Source organism: Medicago sativa, chromosome 3 (genome assembly GCF_051527215.1).
Source record: "Medicago sativa cultivar Bolivia chromosome 3, Bolivia_mono, whole genome shotgun sequence".
In the NCBI taxonomy this organism is placed as follows: Eukaryota; Viridiplantae; Streptophyta; class Magnoliopsida; order Fabales; family Fabaceae; genus Medicago; species Medicago sativa.
In genome coordinates this window covers 68,228,997-68,250,616 of record NC_140751.1, presented here as the reverse complement: position 1 = coordinate 68,250,616, position 21,620 = coordinate 68,228,997, and the positions used below count along the sequence as shown (strand labels likewise).

Below are 21,620 nucleotides of genomic sequence, written 5' to 3'. Positions count from 1 at the left end.
TGTAACATCGACACTTTAAATTGAAGTCGTCTCCGGTGTCCAATTAGCAAGTGCTTGGTGTTCAACACCAACCCAAGAGATTACATTCAATTATACCACGTTCTCAAATTACTAATGCCAACATGTTTGTGTCAATATTATTGTCTCTCGTGTATCTGTCTATGTTAGCGCTTCGTAGTAAAAACTCCATGAAATATAACAAAGCAAAACGTAATTGAGAGACAAAAATCACACGCTCAAAATGTAATTAAACCTTTATCATACGTTCAACTTGGGTTCTTGATTAATGAACTTGGCATATTCATTATTCTGATAAACTTTCTCATGCATTTTGTGACGTTGAATTGGGTTCTTTTGTCTAGAGTGAATTTCTTTGGTGCCAGTCTGCTAGAGATATCCCAGATGTAGTGAACCTTGACCTTCAAATGTACAAAGAAAATGCTGAAGTACTCATGTGCAAAAGCTTCTACCAGATTCATCAACAGCCACCGCCAACTGAACCAAAAGTAGGATAGATTTCTTCCCTGTAACATTTCCGTAGTCCCTGAGCATTCATTTTTGTTAGTAAATTCAAGAAAAAGGCTTGCATTATAAGTCAATTATGCATGTGAAGAACAAATATGGACAGCAGATACAACATTGAAATTCACACCAACACTTCAACACCGGTAATAATTCGCAGAAATGAAACAATTGAACGTCATCATGTGTGTCGATGTCAAACACCGACACATGTCAAACTCCAGACATGCATTCAATCTAAAGTGTCCTTCTTGCTGAGGGGTTACATATAAAAACTTTGATTGCAAACTATGATGCGACTATGATGTATTGTAATGCGACTATGATGTAACTGTTAAAACCTTGCTTATGTTATTCTATAAACTCAGCATGGTTTGGAGATACTAGCAAATGATTCTATAAACCTGACATAGTTTAATGTTACTCGCAACTTTACTTTAAACATTGCATGGATAAACAACTTATTATAGGGCTTATGGCGTAAGAGCTTATCTCATGAAAGCTTATGTTGGATAAGTTATCTGTGTTTTGATGTCTACATTTAAAAGTGCTTACTTAAAAATAAGTGTTTTGATGATTACAAAAACAAAACAAAAAACACTTGCAAAATGTTATAATTTCATGTATGAAGGTCCAATGAGGTTTAGTTATCTTCTGGGATATAGAAGTGAGTACCTTAAATATTTACATCATAGAGGATCTTCAATTCCAGTTGATGCTAGACTGGGTACAGGGATGGATTCAAGTTGTTTGACTCACCTGACCCAAATCCTAATGTGGCATTTGGAGCTTTAGTGGGTGGCCCCTATCAGAGTACAGTAGAAACTCTTTAATTTAATACTCGGTAAATTAATAAACTCTATAAAATAATAAATTTGTCCGGTCCCGACTTGGGCCAATGTAAAAAATTGAAAAACTCGATAAAATAATAAGATAATAATTTTTCGGGAGATCCCTTTATAATTTTCGGTCCCAAGAAAATCATAAATTAATAATTCATAGAAACTGAAAAAAAAATATATTAAGAATACATTGAACACATTTGTTCCTCTTGTTTACATTTACTGGACTTCAAAAGTCATTATTGATTTCCAATGCATATGAACACAGAAGTTACTAATTTACGTTGAGTCCCAAGGTTCGCTGCAACGTAATTCTAAGAGATATAAACTAATTTGCCTTTTTGTTTGGTATGTACAGGATAATTACTTAAAAACTCTTTAAATTAATAATTATTAATTTATCGATAAATTAATAACTCTCTAAATTAATAAATTTCTCCGGTCCTGACATTATTAATTTATAGAGTTTTAACTGTATAGTGAATAAACCATAGTTAGTTGATAGGTAAACTATAGTTAGTTTACTATACAAAGTTCAAAATACTCTAAAAGGCCACCTAAGAACACACACTAAGCCAGTAAGGAACTTCTACTTTAATAAAACCACTTCAAAGATAGGAATGCCACCATCCAAATTGTTAAATCAGTGCCTATTAATGAGTATCCAAACTTCCAAATTGATCACAACAGCCTGCAAACTGATAACAATAGTCTGCACTAGAAGGATAACCGCAGCTATCATCCAATTTACCAGCTGAGATTCAGGAACTACAGATGAGATTGTGCCCTCTCTTAATGCTCCAGTATCAGAACTTTATTGGTGGTAATTTTTTGTACCACCCCTCTTAGTGCGTATCTGTATACAATCATTTTTGGTTTCTCTGGATTGATGCACTCTACACAACTTTCTGTCTTCTAGAGACATAGGGGTTAAAGTCCTATCCACTTAACATACTGAAGTTAACTGATAGACTAACTTGATTAAAATATCAACAAAATAAGAGACTAAAGACAGCCGGACAGAAGCAAAAGCCCTAGGGTGCTTGAATAGACAAAGTACTATATATAGTAAAATGGACATGGCGTTGATGTTGAGGAGTCTCACACTACAGAAACATTTTTAAGTAGATGTGGTTGCACTCATCAAGATCCCTGAATTTGACCATATTTTCTGAAAGTCGAGTAATACGCCAAACTCCATTATCATCAACATACTAATAGGTATTAAAACATGTTCCTTCATTATCAGGGGTGGTATCAGCACAAATTGCTTATGCTTGAGATTACAGAAAAAGTGACACATGGGTTAGCCTTGTATGGTCACAAAACCAAATGTATAGTGCTTGCACACACACACAAATAGACACTTATCCCCAATATGTTAAATTAAATTTTTATTATTATTAGAGGGGGGAAAATGACTATATGTGCCTAAATACTAGAAATTTGGTCTTGTGATTATACAAGACTAGTTCGGTGACACACATACACACATCATCCTATTATATGATAGGTATCTGAGTGTATGATAATATAGTTAGTTACAAACTGATTATTACAAAGCCATTATACAAAACTAAGGATTGTATTTTGCAAATGGAAAAAATTGATACATATGGAAAAATATCATATCGAGCCATTGTACAAAACTAAGGATTGTATTTTTGCATAAACAATTTTAGTTTTCATCATAGCAGAAAATCCTTCTATTTCTATTGACTGCTGCTTGCAGCATTTTCTTTCCTTAAAACTCGCAATTGTTCCTTGAGTTCTTTGCTCTTTTCAAAGTTGGCCTTTCTCTTCACAGCTTTCTGTTGGAACATATAGATGAAAATTACTTACCACAGGAAAACCAGATCAAACTTCAAAGCAAAGAACTTTAACATAAAAAATAAGGAAAAGAAAATAAAAGAAAAATTGAAAATCTCACTTCTGCTCTGAAGCAGCGATCCAATTTTATTTTCAATTCTGTACATTCGCCAAAGAATTTTGCAATAGGATGTTCCACATGACACTTCTGAAACTCCTCAATAATCTGCATTAAGCACAACATGAATTAAAGTATGCTATTGCAAGAAGATACCTGATAACTTTCAGCACCAAAGGAAAAAGATAAATTATCTAAACTTCTAAATTAGTAAATTCACAAATTGATTCTAAATCCATTATGGAGTATGAAAGTAAGGGAATGCCAATTGACAGGGCAACAGATAACCCTTGGCAATACCTCTTAGTGACTTGAGGCCCTATTTTGGTAAACAGCTTGGTTTGCAGCTTATAGTATAAGAACTTATCAATATAAGCTCTTATGTATAACAAAAAAATAAAAATAAAGTCAAATTGTTTTCGTACAAGTTATAAGCTATTGTAGAGAACTTATGAATATATCATAAGCTCTCCCAGATAATGTCACAAGTGCTATATTAGTAGATAAGCTCAAATAAGTCAACTCAAATAGACCCTAAGTCCCATTTCATTATTCCAATATAAGGTTTTGTTTATGACCAAACTTTCAACTACTAATTTCAATTATCCCATGACATGGACATGGAAATATATCAAATTGATCATAAGCGACAAACACATTATTAAGAATAACATATAAGAACATGAGTAATTCTAATAGCAAATAATTAAACATTTTAAAAAAAAGAGGATAAAACAAACTCACTTCAGCGCACATAGGATGTTTGTGCAATGTTAAAGGAGGATGCATCTTCTCACACAACCAAACCAATCACCTAAACCTTCTCCTGCAATTCAATGACCCAACTATTATGTTCCTTTCACGGTACTAAAAAACCAACAATAAACCACAGAAATTGGAATCGACCCACTAATCCAGAGGACCGATCCTATCATCCACTAGCAGGGCTCAATTGAAGACAGTGCAAAGTCTTGTATGAACTGACCCAATTCAAGAATTGATGGCACATGGAGCAAATTATAGCTTGTTTCTATGGCATATTAATGTTGGCAATTTTATATGGTTCTTGTATGGAATATCAGGTGATAAACAATTAATCAAAATAATGAAAACAAATTAAGCTTAATTTAACTATAACTACATAAATTGATTATTTGATGTCTTTAGAAGCACAAAGGGTCTCACAAATACATGAAAAAAATTGGGATGATATTTCTATACCGCATGTTTCAAGCATTTCATCAAACAGGTGATGAGCACAAACAAAGCTTGGAAAAAAAATCATTACTATTGAGGGAAAAAACGCGTATAAAAGTGTAGACGAAAAAAATGAACTTACGAGATGCAAAATTGCGATGGAAGGGTTGAATCAGAGTTTCAGATGATCCTGGAGAAGGGAAAGAAAATGGAAGAATGAATGCACAGACCCTGAATTGTAAATTTGTCTAATTTTCTCTTTTAAAAAAATGTTAATTAAATAAAAGATTTATATAAATATTCAGAATTTTGTTTTTAATCGCTTTAAAATAAAATCACATTTTTTAATACATTTTTTATTCTCTCAAAAAAAAAATACATTTTTTATTGTTCTTTAGCATGGATAAAATGTTGATTGAAATTTGTACAAGACTAAAAATGCTAATAAAAGTTTTTACATAGACCAAAATTGTTGACAATTTTTTTTATAGAAACTAAAATGTGCAATTTTATTTTGTAGTGATTAAAAATGGAATTCTGAATATTTATAGGATCACTTTTTTTTTTTTTTGATAAGCCAGAGCAAAATGACATCCAATGTCAATTGCTCATAAATATTATTAAAAAAAAGAAAAAATTACATAAAAACTGGGGGGACAAAAAACCTAACCCAGTCAACAACCCTAACGGGCAAAATAAAAATACAGAAGATCCACAAAGTAGATCCAACCCTAAACAAATATAACAATTAAGCGCGGGCCTAAATTTTGGCGAATGAATCGATCGTCAGCACGAAATCGAATCACGTACCATCAACTCCCTGCAATAACAACAGCAAGCATTAACGACTCTTTAGAGTCCACACAGTCCCATGTCAATCAAACAGATGCAAAGGATATGAAACTACAAACAAATTTTTTAAAAAGTGTGGAATGGATCCGACCGCCAGCACGGTAACTAACGAATCCACACGCACCAACCATTTGCTGCTACAATCCACAACAAATTAATAGCCATTTCTGGTCCAACATTCCGTAATCAATCATTACTGACTTGAGGATGATAGCAAGCACCAAAACCACCGTGTTGTGTGGCGACAAACCATACCTAAAGAGAACTGCATATCTCAACAGATATGGACGAATCAGAAATTAAGAGGTGATACGTCAACACAACAACAACGACGAGTTCACGGCGGCATAACACTCAGAACCTCAAATTACAGTAACAGAACTGTAACCAGACGCCAGCAACACTGATGTACGCACCAGAGCAGAAAACAGAATGCGTCGGAGAAGCCTAAAAGGAATGAAACATAGCAGTCTGCAACCAGGATGGCGAGAGCTTCTCAACCCATAACCGACAGTGGCGGAGAACAACCATGTCCTTTTAGATCTGAATCGGCGACGGAGATAGAGAGCCTGAACAGAAACGTTCATTGACTCGCCTGCACCACCAGATCTAGAGAAACCATTCAAGAACAACAAAGCCGACGCGGATGGTGGTTGAAACACCGACGCGTTTGAGAACCGACGCTCAAGACCACCCACCGAAAAGACCCGATGGCGGTTTGGCGTTTGGGGTGGTGCGGAGGTTAAGGACACTCATCACACCACCATTCTCTGGAATCACATCTTGGAAGAAGGTGTTTGGATTTGGAGAGGGAAGAGATCGGTCTATTTATAGGATCACTTACTTAATTAGCCCTTTAACAAATTTAAATGGTAAAAATAGAGGAAAATATATCTTTTTTGTTTAATTTTTTTTCTAAATTAAGTAAAAGTTATTGGATAGGCGAAATATATATATATGCATAATTTGATCAACCATTGACCATTACCAATTCCATATATAAATATATATAAGCAAGTTATAATATTTGCCGTACACTAACTTTACTTATTTGTTTAATTTTTATTTATTTCAAAAATAAATAATATGCCTAATTTATTTATATATATTATTTGTATTCTTTGTACTAGCAAAAATACAATAATATTCCACTTAGAAAATTTATATTTTGATTAATTAAATTCTTCAATTTAATCATCAAATAATAAAATAATTCTATAGCAAGAACTAGAACACTCGTTTGTGTGTGACCCTGTAGGTTCAATACTAAACTGGTAATAGATTAATCAAATTAATATATTAATCAAGGTAGGCGTCTAGCAACATTCCTTGACGTCCAGGTAGTATGAAGTATTACTTTACCTTCAAGAACCAATTAGAATAATATAATATTTTTCTTCCGTCGTTACAACTCTTGCTAACTCTAGAGCATGGTACAATTGTCAAACTCTAATAAGTTAACATATTTGATTTAAGAAACTCATTTCTTCTTTCATTCAATTTCCCTGGCCAGGGTTTTTATTTAATATCATAGAGTTCAAACTCATTACCAAGAGTTGACGGATCTCATCTTGATTAGTCATTAATTATACAAGTATTTAACTGTATCCAATATCCTTTCAACTAGCACCCTAAGGTATTAGGTGTTCAGAATCAAAATACAATAAATAACATGTTAATTACCATGACAATCTCAGGTCAAAGAAAATCATTATATTCTTTCTTGAGAATTTTTTTCTATTGACATTTTAAGGTAATATCGACCATTAGAAATTCTCATTCGAGTCAGTTCAATGATCACATCACCATATGCATCATCTATATATGTAATTTAATAAATGAGACTTATTAATCTTTATCCAATAAAGACTATCACATATATATTGATCTATCCGAATTATTGATGTCCTACTCACAATAATCATACGATCAAGAACAATTTAGATTAAAAATAATAAAAGACTTGTTTCTCATTATCATAATCTCTATCATTATAACAAGTCTATAGTTTTAATCAAAGACGTTATCAAATTAACTATTTCACTAAACAGTAAACAAGATAATGAATATTTATTAAGTCTAAAATTGGTTACATAATTGATTGGATCTTGGGCATCTCCAACATCAATAGTGTGTTTGACCATTTTGTCTTTGTCTGTGTCTATTAAAAAAAAATTGTGGCTGAAAAAGATACAATTTTGTTCTTTGATACCTTTATGTTTCTCGAATGTTATTTATGTTTTTTTTTCAAACGAAAAACATGTTACGTGAAGATGAACTCATAAAGTAAGTAGTAACATGTGTGTATTATACTAGTATTTGCCTCGTGCAACGCACGGGCAAAAAGCGGTTAATGTAGTAAATTGAATTATGAGTTCTTAAGAAAATAACAAAGTAAATAAGCTAAATTGTCGTTCATATACATTAAATTATATAGTTACTCTATAACAACTAATAAATAAAACAACTGCCATAGTCATCTTAACTTTTAGCCTGTGTCCTACAATGTTGTATTTTAATCATGAAATGACCACAAAAAAGTCTCAAAACAATTAAATAGCTTATTAGCAAAGATAACAATCGAAAGATGCCCTTGTAGACAATGAACATGGTAAGATGATAGAGAAAATGATTATAATAAAAAACATAATAACTAATTAAAGGCATAAACTAAATACCTATATCCCCGATGGTCAAATGAGAGAGAAAATGATTAAAATAAAAAACATAAACTAAATACCTATATCCCCTTGTTTGAAGAATATGAAAATTTCGACTTAAATCAAATACTTATAGCCCCCCATGTTTTAGGGAATATAAAATTTTTAACTACCATCAAATACTTATAGCCCCCATGTATAAGAAATATTGATTTGTTTGAGGTTAGCATTGAAATATATATGATTTATGTCATATGTAGAGAGAGAAGAAGAGAGTGAGAGATTGAAAGTGTGGATATTTGTGGGTGAAATTTGTCATGTAATTGTTGTTGTTCTTATGAACAAAAGACATGTTTACAACTACTATCTTGTTGGATTAATAGTTTAATGGACTAACAAAACAGGGAGTGTTTGTACATTATTGAGAGAGTGCAAGATTGCATATACACTATCCAGAGGAAGATTTTGTAAGTCTCCCGTGTAGTGTTTTACATCCTATTATTTTTTTTATATAGGGCCATGAATTTATCCAGAGGAAGGTTTTGCATATTTTCTTAGTTAACTCAATCATATAACTGAAGAAGAGACTTATAGATTTATAGGAATATGAAACACAATCAACTATACAATTCTAAGGAAGATGATTCCTTAAGCCTCCCGTGTTCTTTGGGACATATTTTTGAAACTATCCAAACAAATGGGTAAACAAAAAATTGAGTCTTAAGATTTTGTCTACGTTTATAAAGATAAATTAAATTATAATAAAATAATTTTGTCTAAGTTTACAAAGATAAATTAAAACAAATGAAGTAAATGTTTACTCAAATTGAGCTAATTTTGTTTCCATAATAGTTGTTTCTCTATTATTACCAACTTATTAGAAGATATTATTAAAAAAAAAATTAAGTAAATTGTGCATACAAAATAATAGTGATACTAATTTTTTTAAGAAGAAACTGTATATTGTGAAAAAATGATAAAATGAGGTAGCTTATGGTTTTTTGATCCAAATTACTTTACTAAAAGGGATGATAAAATGTACTTTACTAAAAATTGAATTTATTGAACTTATTTGCTTGCTTTGACGCCAAAAAGTAAGTAAGTATAAATAATTCTGAGAAAAATTCAGTTTTGTTACAATATAAATAATGAAATAGTTAATAAATAATTCTACCAAAAAAATATAGTAAATAATCAAAAGATAATTCATATGACAACAATGTTTGTTCAGCTACAAACTCTGGTGTTGCATAAACATGTTGCCGCAAAGACTGTTGAAAGTTTCAAATACCCCCCAAGAAGTAAAACTCTTTGAACTAACATGATGCCTTGTAAAATTCTTTTGCAAAGTCTGCTGGTACTCAAATGTCTAAGTAATGTTTTCAGTTTGCAGGCAAATATTCATGTTGTTGGTAGCACTAAAGGGTGACTATAGCAACAAAGAAAGTTATTACTTATTCAAAACTTAACTTTTGTAAAAGGACTACACTATGTGATAAAGTTGTCAAAAACATAAAACTATGACCTAATCAAAAACTGATTCAAATAGAGAGAATTTGATTCAAGTAGCTACTCAAAAACTCAATTACAATGGGTTGCTTGTTTATGACAATAAAACTTTAGTGACGGTACACATTAGAATAGTTCCACAAAGTTTTCCAAATCAAATCTAGATATCCTTTTCTGCCTAGTTGCAATACCTCTCCTTGCTTCAGATTTTGCACATTGGAGTCTCGAGTGTCCTTTTTTTCTTCTTCTTTCTTTCTGTATATGGGTTAAAAACACAGTTTCTGAATTCATTCCTTTCTTGAAGCGGCAAATAAAGTGAACATAAACTTTAACATAGAATCAAGCAGGTTTGATTTTCAAAGTATTAATAAGAGATGAAATGAACACAACCAAGGGTAAGCACTATAAAAGCATGCATTTTATCAAAGCAAATAGATAAAACACTATAGTTAAGACAACAAACTCATGTCAATCTTTGTTAAAGACTTCAAATCTAACAAACAGTACCAAGTCCGCAAAATTAATTCTTAAAGGCAATCTCAATGATAAGCTGACTCATATTCTAAGTATTCGTTATTGCAATTATATTCATAATAATACTATCAGCACATCATAACATAACAGAACCTATTAGCCATGCTTCCTTTCACCAAATTCGGCTTCAGATATCACAATAAAGAACTTGATCTTGCTTACCTTCATATATGTGCTTCAAACAAATACACATCACTCTAGTGAAATTAAATGTAACAAAGAAAGATATTTGCATTTCATGAGTCAATCAAAAGTTCAAAATAATTAAATATTCATAGGGCAACAAGCAAATGTAAAGTCTAAAACAATATCTAACTGAAGCATACGATGAAGTATTCAAGCATAAAATTCATTAAGTTTATGAATTTACCTCAACAAAATGGTCAAGGCGGATTTTTAAAAAAGAAAAACTATTAATTTATACAAAACAGGTTTCACCCTACAAAGCAAAGCAAGACGTTCAATACATAAAAAGTTCCACTAAATCTTTACAACTTATAATTGTGTAGGACATTTTTTTACATTCTTCTCCATGGTTATGGCTATGACCTTATCATGCATGATTGTAAAATATTTACCATAACATGAAAGCCCAGAAATCAGGGCTCTAATTTTGATTTATCAATCTTATGACATTAATAAATCAAAATTTATCATTCCATATCTCCAAAAGATGCAAGAAGTAAAAAAAACACATGAGTTCTTATAGCAGCTGCTACTTTAAAGATTTCATTATCTCAAAATGATCTATGAACAAATTTATCATTTTTTTAGTAGACTCTGGATTTGAAAATGAGACAACCCAGTTATGAGACAAATAAATCATGTGACTTGTATTAACAACACAGATAGTCACCAACTCACCTATAGTCAGATTCAAAGTCAAAAATGAATTTTGCCACATACTTAAAAAAAGGGTTAAAAGCAACTCCTTACATGTAAATCCTTTGAGAAAACAATGAACACAACATTCGCAACCCACATATTGATCTTCTACAACGAACAGTCACCCTTTCGCCACCGTCTTCGATCCATCAGATTTCTAGTCCAAGAAATCAAATCAACCATCACCCCTCAATTGCATCTGCTTCACTGTGATGCTACTGCCACATCAAAGTTTCTGACATTTACTGCAGCGCTAAGCTTCAACCGATGCTTGCAAGGGAAATTGAAGAAAGAGAAATACAATTATGCGAACTCTCTCATTGGATAATGAATTAATCAAATGGAATAATGAAATTGAAGGAAGAGAAAGACGATTGAAGCAGAAAGAAAGAGGAAAACCGGAAAACAATTACCTTGGCAGAACGAAACTTGAGGTGAAAAAGTTTTGTAAGGTGCTGAATTTTGCAGAAGGTGGGAGATAAGTTTGTTTGATAGTGAGAAAGAGAAAGACTTGCCACAATGAGTCAATACCTCAAGGCATGGAAACATAAACCTACATTGATCAATCTGTATTAGACTACTAATAGTTAAATTCATTGCATGACATTGAATTAATAAACAAAGTTTCATGGAGATTACCTAAAAAAATTAAACTTATTTTTTTAAACCTTTTCCATGCTTATCTTTGCCTAGAGCAATGCTTTGAACAATACATATCCCGCATCACAAATAAAAACTGGTTTTTTAAAAATGAACACTAAATAATAAGAAGTAAGAAGTTACAATTCATAGAGATTAAGCTAAGGATAAGATTAGAGCAATGCTTTGAACAATACATATTCAAATGCTTTGAACAATACAATACAATATCCCTTCTAAAGATTTTAAAGGTCCAGTAATATGTTTCATATCACAAAGTAAAGCAAAATTTCTAAAATTCATTGCATACTTTGAATTAACAAACAAAGTTTCATAGAGATTACCTCCAAAAATTTAACTTATTTTTTTAAACCTTTTCCCATGCTTATCTTTGCTTAGAGCAATGCTTTGAACAATACATATCTCACATCACAAAGAAAAACAGGTTTTTATAAATGAATACTATATAACAGGAAGTAGGAAGTTACAATTCAAAAATATATGTCAATCTCTTTTAATCTCAAGTATATGTCAATTGCTTCTTAATAAAATTGGTGTTACTTTACTGCTCAATTAAACCAAATAGCTTCTTTTGCAAACAGCACATCATGTGTTGAGAGAGAGTGAAAAATGGTTTACTAATAACAATTGAATGCAGCTCATGTTAACAAAAAGTTACTAACAATCTCTTGTTATTAACATACTTAAGGCTTACCGAAACTTTTGTTAAACTCTTGCAATTGCTCCAAGCCCTCAGATTTTCAAAAGTTGTCCACCTTTTACTACACATAATATTAAAACAAAAATCTTTCTAAATCAATATCAAAACTAACAAAATCATCAGTTTCCTTATTAAGACATAATTACAAACACTTAAAACAAAATTGGAAAAACATAATTTTCTCTAAAATCTGAATCAACAGTCTAAAATCACTAAACAGGAATATGAAATTAAAATCAACACGAAAAATCAAATTAAAAACATAAAACAGATTGAATACATTTGAGAGAATGATGTCAGAATACCTAAAAATCCTAACATAAACAATCATCGAATCTGATCGAGAGTCATACTTGATATTGGAGGTTACGTGAACCATTTCCCTCATCTGCTTCAACGCGCGCCTTTCGCTGCATAAATCACAAAATCAAGTTTTCACCAATCAAAAAACGATTTAAAGTGACTGCGGTGTTATAAAATTGGGGATTCTGAGTCACTTACCTTTGTTTCGATTGATTGATTGGATGATGATAGCTTGACCGGCGAATCCACCGGAGGTCGGCGATTTTGGTTTCCACCGTGGTATTGATTGATTACAAAGAATTTAGTTGTGTTCTGAGATTTGGTAGACTTGAGTGTTTAGGGTTTTGAGGGGCAGTAGAGAGAAAATGAAAGAAGAGGGAGAGAGAAAGCGCAAGAAGAATAAGGGAAAAAGCAGAGAAGAGAGGGGAGGGGGATGAATTTCTATGGGATTTTGAAATTTGAAATTTGAATTTTGTGGGAGAGACTCTTCTTTGGGAAGAAGAGGGGAAAATTGAAATTTGAAACAGTGTGTGAAGGAGAAAGGAAGAAGGAAAGGGATTTGGCTTTGTAAAGCCATGTAAGGTGCTGCAATTCTGATTTTCTGCAAAAGGGAGGAAGAGAAGTCTTTTTCACCTTGCCATTTTTGTTGAGTGAGAGAACTGGGCCATATAACTTTTGGGCTTTTTTTGAAAATGACTTTTGTTTTTTTACTTAAAAACAGACCCCATTTTCTTGCTCCTTGGAGGGAAATTATAATTTTCAAATTCCTTGTGTAAAAATGAATGAGAATGATTTTAAAAATTTGAAAAAATTATGAAAATGATGTTTCTTGATCATGAATGCTAAAAGTGGTTAAAATTTGAACTTTTGAAAATGATGATTTGGCAAGGATGGCTTAAGAATGTGACACATAGGATTGGAGGCCTAAAAATTGTTCCTCCTTTGTATATTATTAAGATAAGATTAAGATTAAGATTAAGATTAAGATTTAGATATAAATCATGTGGATTTCCAATTATAAACATTATATGGAAGAAGAATGTCAAAACCTGCATTAGAGAATGATAAATTGTTTGCTAAATTTTTTTTAACTATAGTTATATGTTGTGTGAGAGTTATAGATGTTAATATGTACTTGTAAGCAAGGATCCCCGTAGAAACTTCCCCACTTAGGAACCCGAAGGCAAGGAATTTTTCCCCGCAAGGACACGGGAAAGTCCCTTCGATGGTGGTTTGGGGACGAGGACGAGTACAAGGATCACATCCCCACCTTGAGGATAGTTTGTGAAATTCACTTAAACATGTGTCGTTACAAACTTCATTTCTCTTATGAATCTCTAAAACGTTTTTACTCTCTTCATTCCTTGTCATACAATTTGAGGACACAATAGAAAACTTCTAAGTTTTCTATTTGAGGACACAATTCAGTAATGCTTTTGGCGTTTTCAAACTTCTAAGTTCTAATCAACTATCTGCACACAATAAGTCCATGAATTTTTCTCTCAAAAAAGAAAGTCCATGAATTTCAGTATTTCACAAAACTCATACACATGTGGTGTTTTTTCTTTGTACCTTCCATCATACTATCAACGACTTTCGTGTGAAGTTCTCTTCTAACACAACAATTTATAATAAACCAAAGCAAAAGAAATTAGAGTCATCTAATATAACTTCATTTGAATGTTCACCATATTTTATAATTGATTTCTTATCTGTGTACGTTCTGATTCATCGAACCATTTTAGATTTTTTGATATTTTATCGGATGTCCCCGAAGGGACAGATTTTTTGATATTTTATTGTGCAAAAGAAAAATATAATTTCTTCTCTAAACTGAGTTTTGATTTGAATCAATACGAGAAACCCACTAATTACACATCAAAATGATTACTGGAAAAAAAAATTGTGGCTGCTTTGAAGGCCACAAACTTTATGAGGATTTAGGGGGCCACAAATCTTGTTAGGATGCAAAATTGTAGTTGTTTTGGTGGTCACAAACTTTGTGATCTTCAATCGTTTTCATTCTTCTCATTTTTCTTCATTTCTCACTTCTATATTTTTCCTAAACTTTATCTCTATCCTCTCTCAACTAATTTTATTTTAGAAGTACTTATTTCTACTAATATTGTCTCATATTTCTATCTATTATTATTTGTCATATTTCTCTCTACTTTTTCTCTACTATTATTCTCCAAATCTCTCTCAACCTACTTTCTATCTATCTATTATTATTATCTCATTTGTTATTATTCACTTGTCTTTTTCCCTGCATTCTCTCTACTTTTATTCTATATATCTTCTCTTTATTATTATCATCTCGTCTTTATTTTTAAATTAAATTAATTTTTTTTTAAATTAACCCATTTATGGCCGTCTACGCGGCTACAAATGTTTTTCAACCTCGCCAGTTAAAAAAAATATCTACATTTTGTGGTGGCCACCACAAACGTCCCATTTGTGTCGTTTTTGTTGCTTCATGGATGCTTTTGTCCTCCACAAATAGCCAAATTTCTTTGTGAATTGACTAATCCCAAAATGATTAATTTTATCAAATATTTTTAAAAGCATTGACTCATTTGAAGTATTATTAGTTCAAGTGACTAAACTAACAAGTTATCTCAATTTTATCTAGAGACTAAATTGACAAAGAGAATATAAGGTTAAATATATTTTTAGTTCATGAAAAAATTAACAAAGTTTGCTTTTAGACCGTATAAAATGTTTTATTTGATTTTAATCTCTAAAAAAATTGAATGTATTTTTTCCAGGGAAAGTCTTTTTTAATAAAAATAAAATTGTGTTGTTTTTATCTCTAAAAAATTAGATTTTGTCTTGTTCATGACATATTTTTAGTTTTCATTTCATTCTCTAAAATTTGAAATCACCACTTTTAGTATATTTGACATTCATTTTAAGGATGAAATGTATATAATTTTGTGTGTGTCAATTCCAAACAAAACATTATTTTCCCATTTTCCCTTAGCTGCATAACGTAGAGAAAGAAAAGAAGTACGAGAAAAACATCTAAAATCTTGCCACTACATTACCCTTTTTTCCCTACTTTCTCTTTGAAATATCACGTATTTGCGCAATGGTGTTTGAAGTACAGATGTATTCACCAACAAAAAAAAAAATTATACACTGTTACCCTTATTAGTAAGTTACCCAAACAAAAAGACAATCAATTAGCTCCAATAGAAGTCGTTGATAACTCCAACATGTTCCTCAAGAGTCAACCATCGTGATAAATATAGTCAAAGAAAATGTGTGGTCTACTCTTCAATGACAATGGAGGGTAGGAGAGACACCATGCTCCACTATGTTGTTATCACTTTTGCATTGTATTTTATGGTAAGAGTGAAAATGAAGGTGACTTGGAGATTTAAGGTTAACAAAATATCAATTGCAATTGTGATAAATTACTGCAAGATCTTAGCGTTTTGACAAGACATCCAGATTTGGCTCTAGCATCCACAGGTTATACGCATTATGAGTTGTATTTTTCGAGTTGAGTTATAACTCTTAAATATATTTCTTATATTTTAATCAAGCATTTGTAGTTTATTCTGCATTAAGCACAATATGAAAGTTCACAATTAAATATAATTCATTTATTGAGTAAAGTCAAAATCTTATTTTATATTATCTTAATTACATACAAGTAGTAAGGTCTTCGGTGTTATTTTTTTACAAAAATAAATGATATTCATTCATTCAAATTAATAGAGTATACCGATAACTCACAACATCCGTGTTAATAGCATAAAACGACAAAGTACAAAAGCCAACATATATAACAATATTTAAGTCTCTGAAATACTCATATCAAACGCCAAAGTCATTGATTGAATATGCACTGTATCGAAACTTGGGTATTTTAATAATTATAATTTTACTGTCTATTTTGAGGGTAAACATAAAATTATGTCACTCTTTGCTAGCGTCAAAGTGCTTACATGTACCACTCTCAAAATCCAAAGTTAACATAACACCCAAGCAATTAAAAACTTTTTAATTAAAATTATACCTATACAAGAGATGATATTTAAATTGTATAATCAATTCATATAATTTGATTTTCCATAAAAAAAATGGGTTAAATATGTTTTTAGTCCCTACATTTTACGCTCTTTTGATAAATAGTCCCTACATTTAAGTAAATGTTTTTAAAGTCCTTACATTTTACTCCTGTTACCAAATTTAGTCCCTGACGTTAATTTCTTGTCCAGTCACCAAACGGACTGCTGATCTGGCATTTTTTTTAGGTTAAATATATTTTTAGTCCCTACATTTTACGCTCTTTTGATAAATAGTCCCTACATTTAATTAAATGTTTTTAAAGTCCTTACATTTTACACATCATGCAATAAAAGATAGATATACATCTTCCGTTCAAAATAAGAAAAGTAAAACATATTGATATATGAAATTGACATTAGCAAAATAAACACATCCATTAGTATTGCATAAAATGCAATTGGCATTCCAATTGTACATCATAGTGAACCTGCAATTGGTACTCCAATTGTCTATGTTGGAAATGTTTAACCAACCAAAAACAAAATAAAAAAAGGCCAGAAGTTATAGTAGTTAGACCTAAGTTAAGCTTCATCACATATTTAACAAAAAAAGATGAAGCATTACACGTCAAATGCTTGATTACATACACTTAGTTCAACATAAATAGGCGTCAAGCATCAAAAAAGTTTGGATATCTTTGAATTGTGTTCAAAACATTGTGTTCAAGAACTGCATCTTTGAATTGCTTCAGTGAAGAGAATTCCATACCCACAGTGAACTTGAATGTTTTTGTAAGATCTTCACTTCTAAACTTTGGATATCTTGACCTAACCTCAACACATCCATCACCCCCAGAATCAGATGCACTATCAAGCTCTTCTGACACATAATCATTTTCATCCGAATTATTATCTTCATAAGCATTACCATCATCAACATCATTACCATCAGCAGCACCATTACTAGTACGCATATCCGGCTTTCTAGCTCCAGAACTTCCTTCACCAGCAAATTCAACTAACTCTTCTTCAAATCCATCATCCAACCCCAAGACCCTCTCCTCTTCACTATCATCCAATCTTGAATACTCACTATCATCAAAATCACAACCAGCTTCATAATCAGCATCAGAACCAGATTCATATGTTGGAATTGCCACACCCTTGCCTTTTCTATCTTTCACAGACTTTTCATGGTCCAAACAAACAGGATAATTTGCAGTAGCATTAACTTCAGTTATATACTCCACATATATCTCAACTCTAGCATTGTGTTCTATAGCATACTTAGCAATGATGCTAGCATCTTCATCATCACCAATCTTGACCAATCCAACATCCAATGAAATTGTTGTAGGCTTCCACCACATTCTAAAGCTTCCAGGATCTTTGTCTAACTCCTTCACAATACCTTCAATCTCAAAAAAAGACCACCTGTCAACATCCAGACCCTCCATTATATGAGTAACACCACCCTCATACTTCATTCCATTTTCACTTACAAAAAAGCCCTTCACAAAAAATACAGCTGTAAAAGCCATACCTGCCAAAACATAGGGCAAAATGGTAAGTTCACACACACATAATATGATTTTAGGGCAAAAAAGGAAACACATCGAAGGCATCTTTTGATTCTCAACAATAAGACATAAAGCTCTGCAAAAATGAGAGCCATTACTGCTCTACCCCACCACACGTATTCAATACAACAAGAAAGCACCCTTTTCCCACAAATATACAAATCGAAAACAACAACCAACTTGAAAACAAAGGACAAAAATCAACCTAATTGTTTATTAGGACAACAGTAAACAACAATAGCCAAACCATCAACATCGAAAGAAACAAACAAACATTAAACAATAGAAACCCTAAAAGTGAACATACCTGGACCACAACACAGTGAACAAGAAGCAAACTTGAAAATCAAACTTGAACGGTGAATATGAAATTGAACTCGAACTCAGGGAACAACAATCTCGAAATCGGGATTGAACTCGAACTCAGTGAATAGCGCCGCTAGCAGTGTTCTTCGAATGGACTTTGTGAAACTTTTAGGGTTTCTATTTCTTTAGTTTCTTATTTATACGGTCCATTCAGATTCTTCTTTCTTATTTTATTTGTATTTTGTTGTTAATCCATTTATTCCATTAATTAACACAATTTAACACTAAAATGGTTTAATTTACATTCATTTAATGTGTGGGACCATTTCTGCCACATAAACATCCACGTGTCTCTGTTTTTTTTCCACATCACGAAAAAATTAGGGCCCACGTGATGCCACGTCAGCATTCCGTTTGGAAATTAACGTCAGGGACTAAATTTGGTAACGGGAGTAAAATGTAAGGACTTTAAAAACATTTACTTAAATGTAGGGACTATTTATCAAAAGAGCGTAAAATGTAGGGACTAAAAACATATTTAACCCTAAAAAAATCATATAATTTGATTTGTATTGTAATATGATTGTTAAAATACATAAATATTGTATGAATTAAATTATGTTGAAACTTTATATATGATAACATGTACAATTCATAATTATTGTATGCTAAAAAAAATTAACAAAAAGAATTTAGTTTTTATTCAGTGTAAGTTTAAAAATATAGTTTATATATGTTGTCCAAACAAGCTCACCGGTCATCACATGGATAATTGTTTAGATACATTCTTATCTTTTTCAATGACATCGATAATATAATACTCTTATAAACAATTTTGTTTAAAGGTATGATTGGAAGAGTGAAAAATTCAATCTAAACTCTCCTATTTCCTTTCTAAGAAATGATATTTGAACATCTCTTTTTAAACAACTATTTTGACATATAGGGGTATTTTTGTAAAAGCAAAAGGAAAAAAAGCTCCAAAACACCATGTCAATGTGTCATCGGGGGTATGCATTTTTAAGTTGTTGGAAAAGTTGTCACAAAATAGATGTCAATATTATAACTCTTCCTCTACGATGACAATTTTTTTGAGTAGTCTAAATTGACCCCTTTATTTTATTTTTTTACGAAGTTTTCTTTTTACCTGAATCAAGGGGAGGACATGCATTAGGGTGAACCGGAGACATCCCAACTAGGTTGGCACCCATGAGAAACTCTCATCCTCTGCCAACAACAACATAAAATATTATTAAAAAAATAGAAAAGCTTGTACACGAGGGGGGGTAGTAGGCATGACCCTCAAAGCAAAAGAAAAGAAAACAATAAAAGCTAAGGAAAACTATACATAGACAATCCAAAACAGTCCCTAAAAAGGTCCTCCCTAAGGAAATCGGGTACGTTAGTTGACCACCAAGAGCCCAATAGAGTGACCATGGTTGGCAGGCTTGTCTACGCACCAATTACCCTCATGAATAATATGTGATGAAATGACCTGAACACCAAAACGAAGTCAATTATGCCATATGTTACAGAGTCATGGACGAATTGGAACAGAGTTAGTCTTGAAAACAGTTACAACACTAGTGGAGTCACTTTCCAACCAAACGTTTGACCAACCGTTGCGGGCAGGATACTCCATGGGGATAAGATACCCATAAATCTCCGACTCAAAAACCAATAACTCGCCCAGGGGACTCACAGAACAACCCAGTAAAGTACGCTGATTGTCCCTGAAAATTCCACCACACGCAACATGAAAACCAACCACCAATCCATCCGTATTAACTTTAATCCAAGGAGCCATGGTGGGCATCCAAGAAACGAACACAATCTCCTTGAAACGACAGTGATGCGAGGAAACCATGAAAGTATACGGAATCCAAGAATCAGAAAGAAGACAATGACCATCTGAGTTGTTACCACTCAAAGATTCATACATTTTAATCTTTGTCGGATGCAATGACACTTTACTAGAAGAAAAGTGCAGAATGTTACGTGCCATCCAAATAAAATGCAAAGTGTGAATAATAGCAACGGTAAACAAATCAGCCACTTGCTCTAAACAAGGAGATGGAATACAAGAACAAAGGGGAAACATATGTAACATCTATTTGGCACCGCAACTTGGACCCCTACCAGTCCCATATGTGGTCCACAAAAGGGTATCTAAAGAACAAATGCTTAGATGTATCATAGTGCGCCAGATACAATATACAAGCAGAGACAATAAGATAGCCCCGATGGTGAAGATAATCATTAGTCGGCATCTTGCGGTGCATCAGCCTCCAAAAAATAAAAGAATGAGGAGGAGGAATACAAAGTCTCCAATTGGAGGCTGCCCAGTCAATGAATAAGGGAGAAGGGTGCAGAAAAGTAAATAGAAGAACAATAATAATTCTGAGGCACCTGAAGAGTATCTACCAGAGTATCTAGCATGTCGTTGATGATAGCCGAATTCAAAGTACTAGCAAAACCCAAAAAATAATCCCGAGGCACCTGAAAAGTATCTCCCAGAGGAGCACCTAGCCGATTATCAGTCCAAACGTTTATGTTGTCACCATTACCCACAATCCACATAGAATTTGCCATGACCTTTCCAATTTGAGACTTAATCCCATGCCAAAACCAAATAGAAGAACAATAGTAATGAGAAACCGGTTGCCCATCAGAGAAGAAACGACTGAGAAGCTTAGACTACTGAGAATTCTTAGAAAGCAACTTCCAACTAATTTTGAACTATTTTTTTAAGAAGTCAAAATGGAATATATTAACAAAATTAAGGAAGTCCTTCCAGCACAAGATGTGTCACAAACAGACTAAAGAGAGTTTACGATGTTATAGTTCAATATCGAAAACAAAATGAAAATACTGATGTCAAGCATTGCTGAAGATTAAGTCACTCGTAATGATAGTAAAGACTGAATGTTGTGTGACTCGCTTTCAACCACCAAAAAAATTGAAGCTTAATTTTGTCACATAAAGACTTCAAATTTTCTTCCTTACGCTGAAATGTACACATGTTTCTTTCTTTCCAAATGACTTAAACAACCAAAATAGGTCCCGCTCATGCCTAGTCTTCATCATTATTACTATCTTTTCACAAGGACAAAATTATATTTCA

At 32.3% G+C, this 21,620-nt stretch overlaps 2 protein-coding genes and 1 long non-coding RNA gene across 5 annotated transcripts; all 3 read right to left on the bottom strand.

The window, feature by feature from the left end:
• Nucleotides 1-2,586: 2,586 nt before the first annotated feature.
• Nucleotides 2,587-4,759, bottom strand: LOC146939500 (Cytochrome c oxidase biogenesis protein Cmc1-like protein). Its single transcript, XM_085753120.1, has 4 exons — nt 4,631-4,759; nt 4,036-4,117; nt 3,295-3,399; nt 2,587-3,175 (listed from the first exon to the last, which is right to left on the bottom strand). Exons 2-4 carry the CDS (start codon nt 4,078-4,080, stop codon nt 3,077-3,079), a joined length of 249 nt encoding a protein of 82 aa, XP_085609246.1. The 5' UTR covers nt 4,081-4,117; nt 4,631-4,759; the 3' UTR covers nt 2,587-3,076.
• Nucleotides 4,760-9,434: 4,675 nt separating this feature from the next.
• Nucleotides 9,435-13,218, bottom strand: LOC146939499 (uncharacterized). Of its 3 annotated transcripts, XR_015031670.1 has the most exons (6): nt 12,790-13,218; nt 12,594-12,698; nt 12,283-12,349; nt 11,568-11,664; nt 10,980-11,481; nt 9,435-9,764 (listed from the first exon to the last, which is right to left on the bottom strand). It is a non-coding gene; the product is annotated as an uncharacterized LOC146939499 (long non-coding RNA). The 3 variants fall into 3 exon arrangements; XR_015031668.1 differs by lacking the exon at nt 11,568-11,664 and having other exon boundaries at nt 12,790-13,212; XR_015031669.1 differs by lacking the exon at nt 11,568-11,664 and having other exon boundaries at nt 12,642-12,698; nt 12,790-13,212.
• Nucleotides 13,219-20,033: 6,815 nt separating this feature from the next.
• On the bottom strand, nt 20,034-20,438 carry LOC146939498 (uncharacterized). The gene has a single exon (XM_085749779.1). The coding sequence runs from the start codon at nt 20,436-20,438 to the stop codon at nt 20,034-20,036; it is 405 nt and encodes a 134-aa protein (XP_085605905.1).
• Nucleotides 20,439-21,620: the final 1,182 nt, after the last annotated feature.

Coding starts and splice junctions, on each gene's coding strand:
- LOC146939498 (XM_085749779.1), bottom strand. CDS start 20,438: ATGTATGAATCTTTGAGTGGTAACAACTCAGATGGTCATTGTCTTCTT.
- LOC146939500 (XM_085753120.1), bottom strand. CDS start 4,080: ATGCATCCTCCTTTAACATTGCACAAACATCCTATGTGCGCTGAA. Junction 3,400..4,035: donor AACATCCTATGTGCGCTGAA/GTGAGTTTGTTT, acceptor TGCTTAATGCAG/ATTATTGAGGAGTTTCAGAA. Junction 3,176..3,294: donor ATCGCTGCTTCAGAGCAGAA/GTGAGATTTTCA, acceptor ATGTTCCAACAG/AAAGCTGTGAAGAGAAAGGC.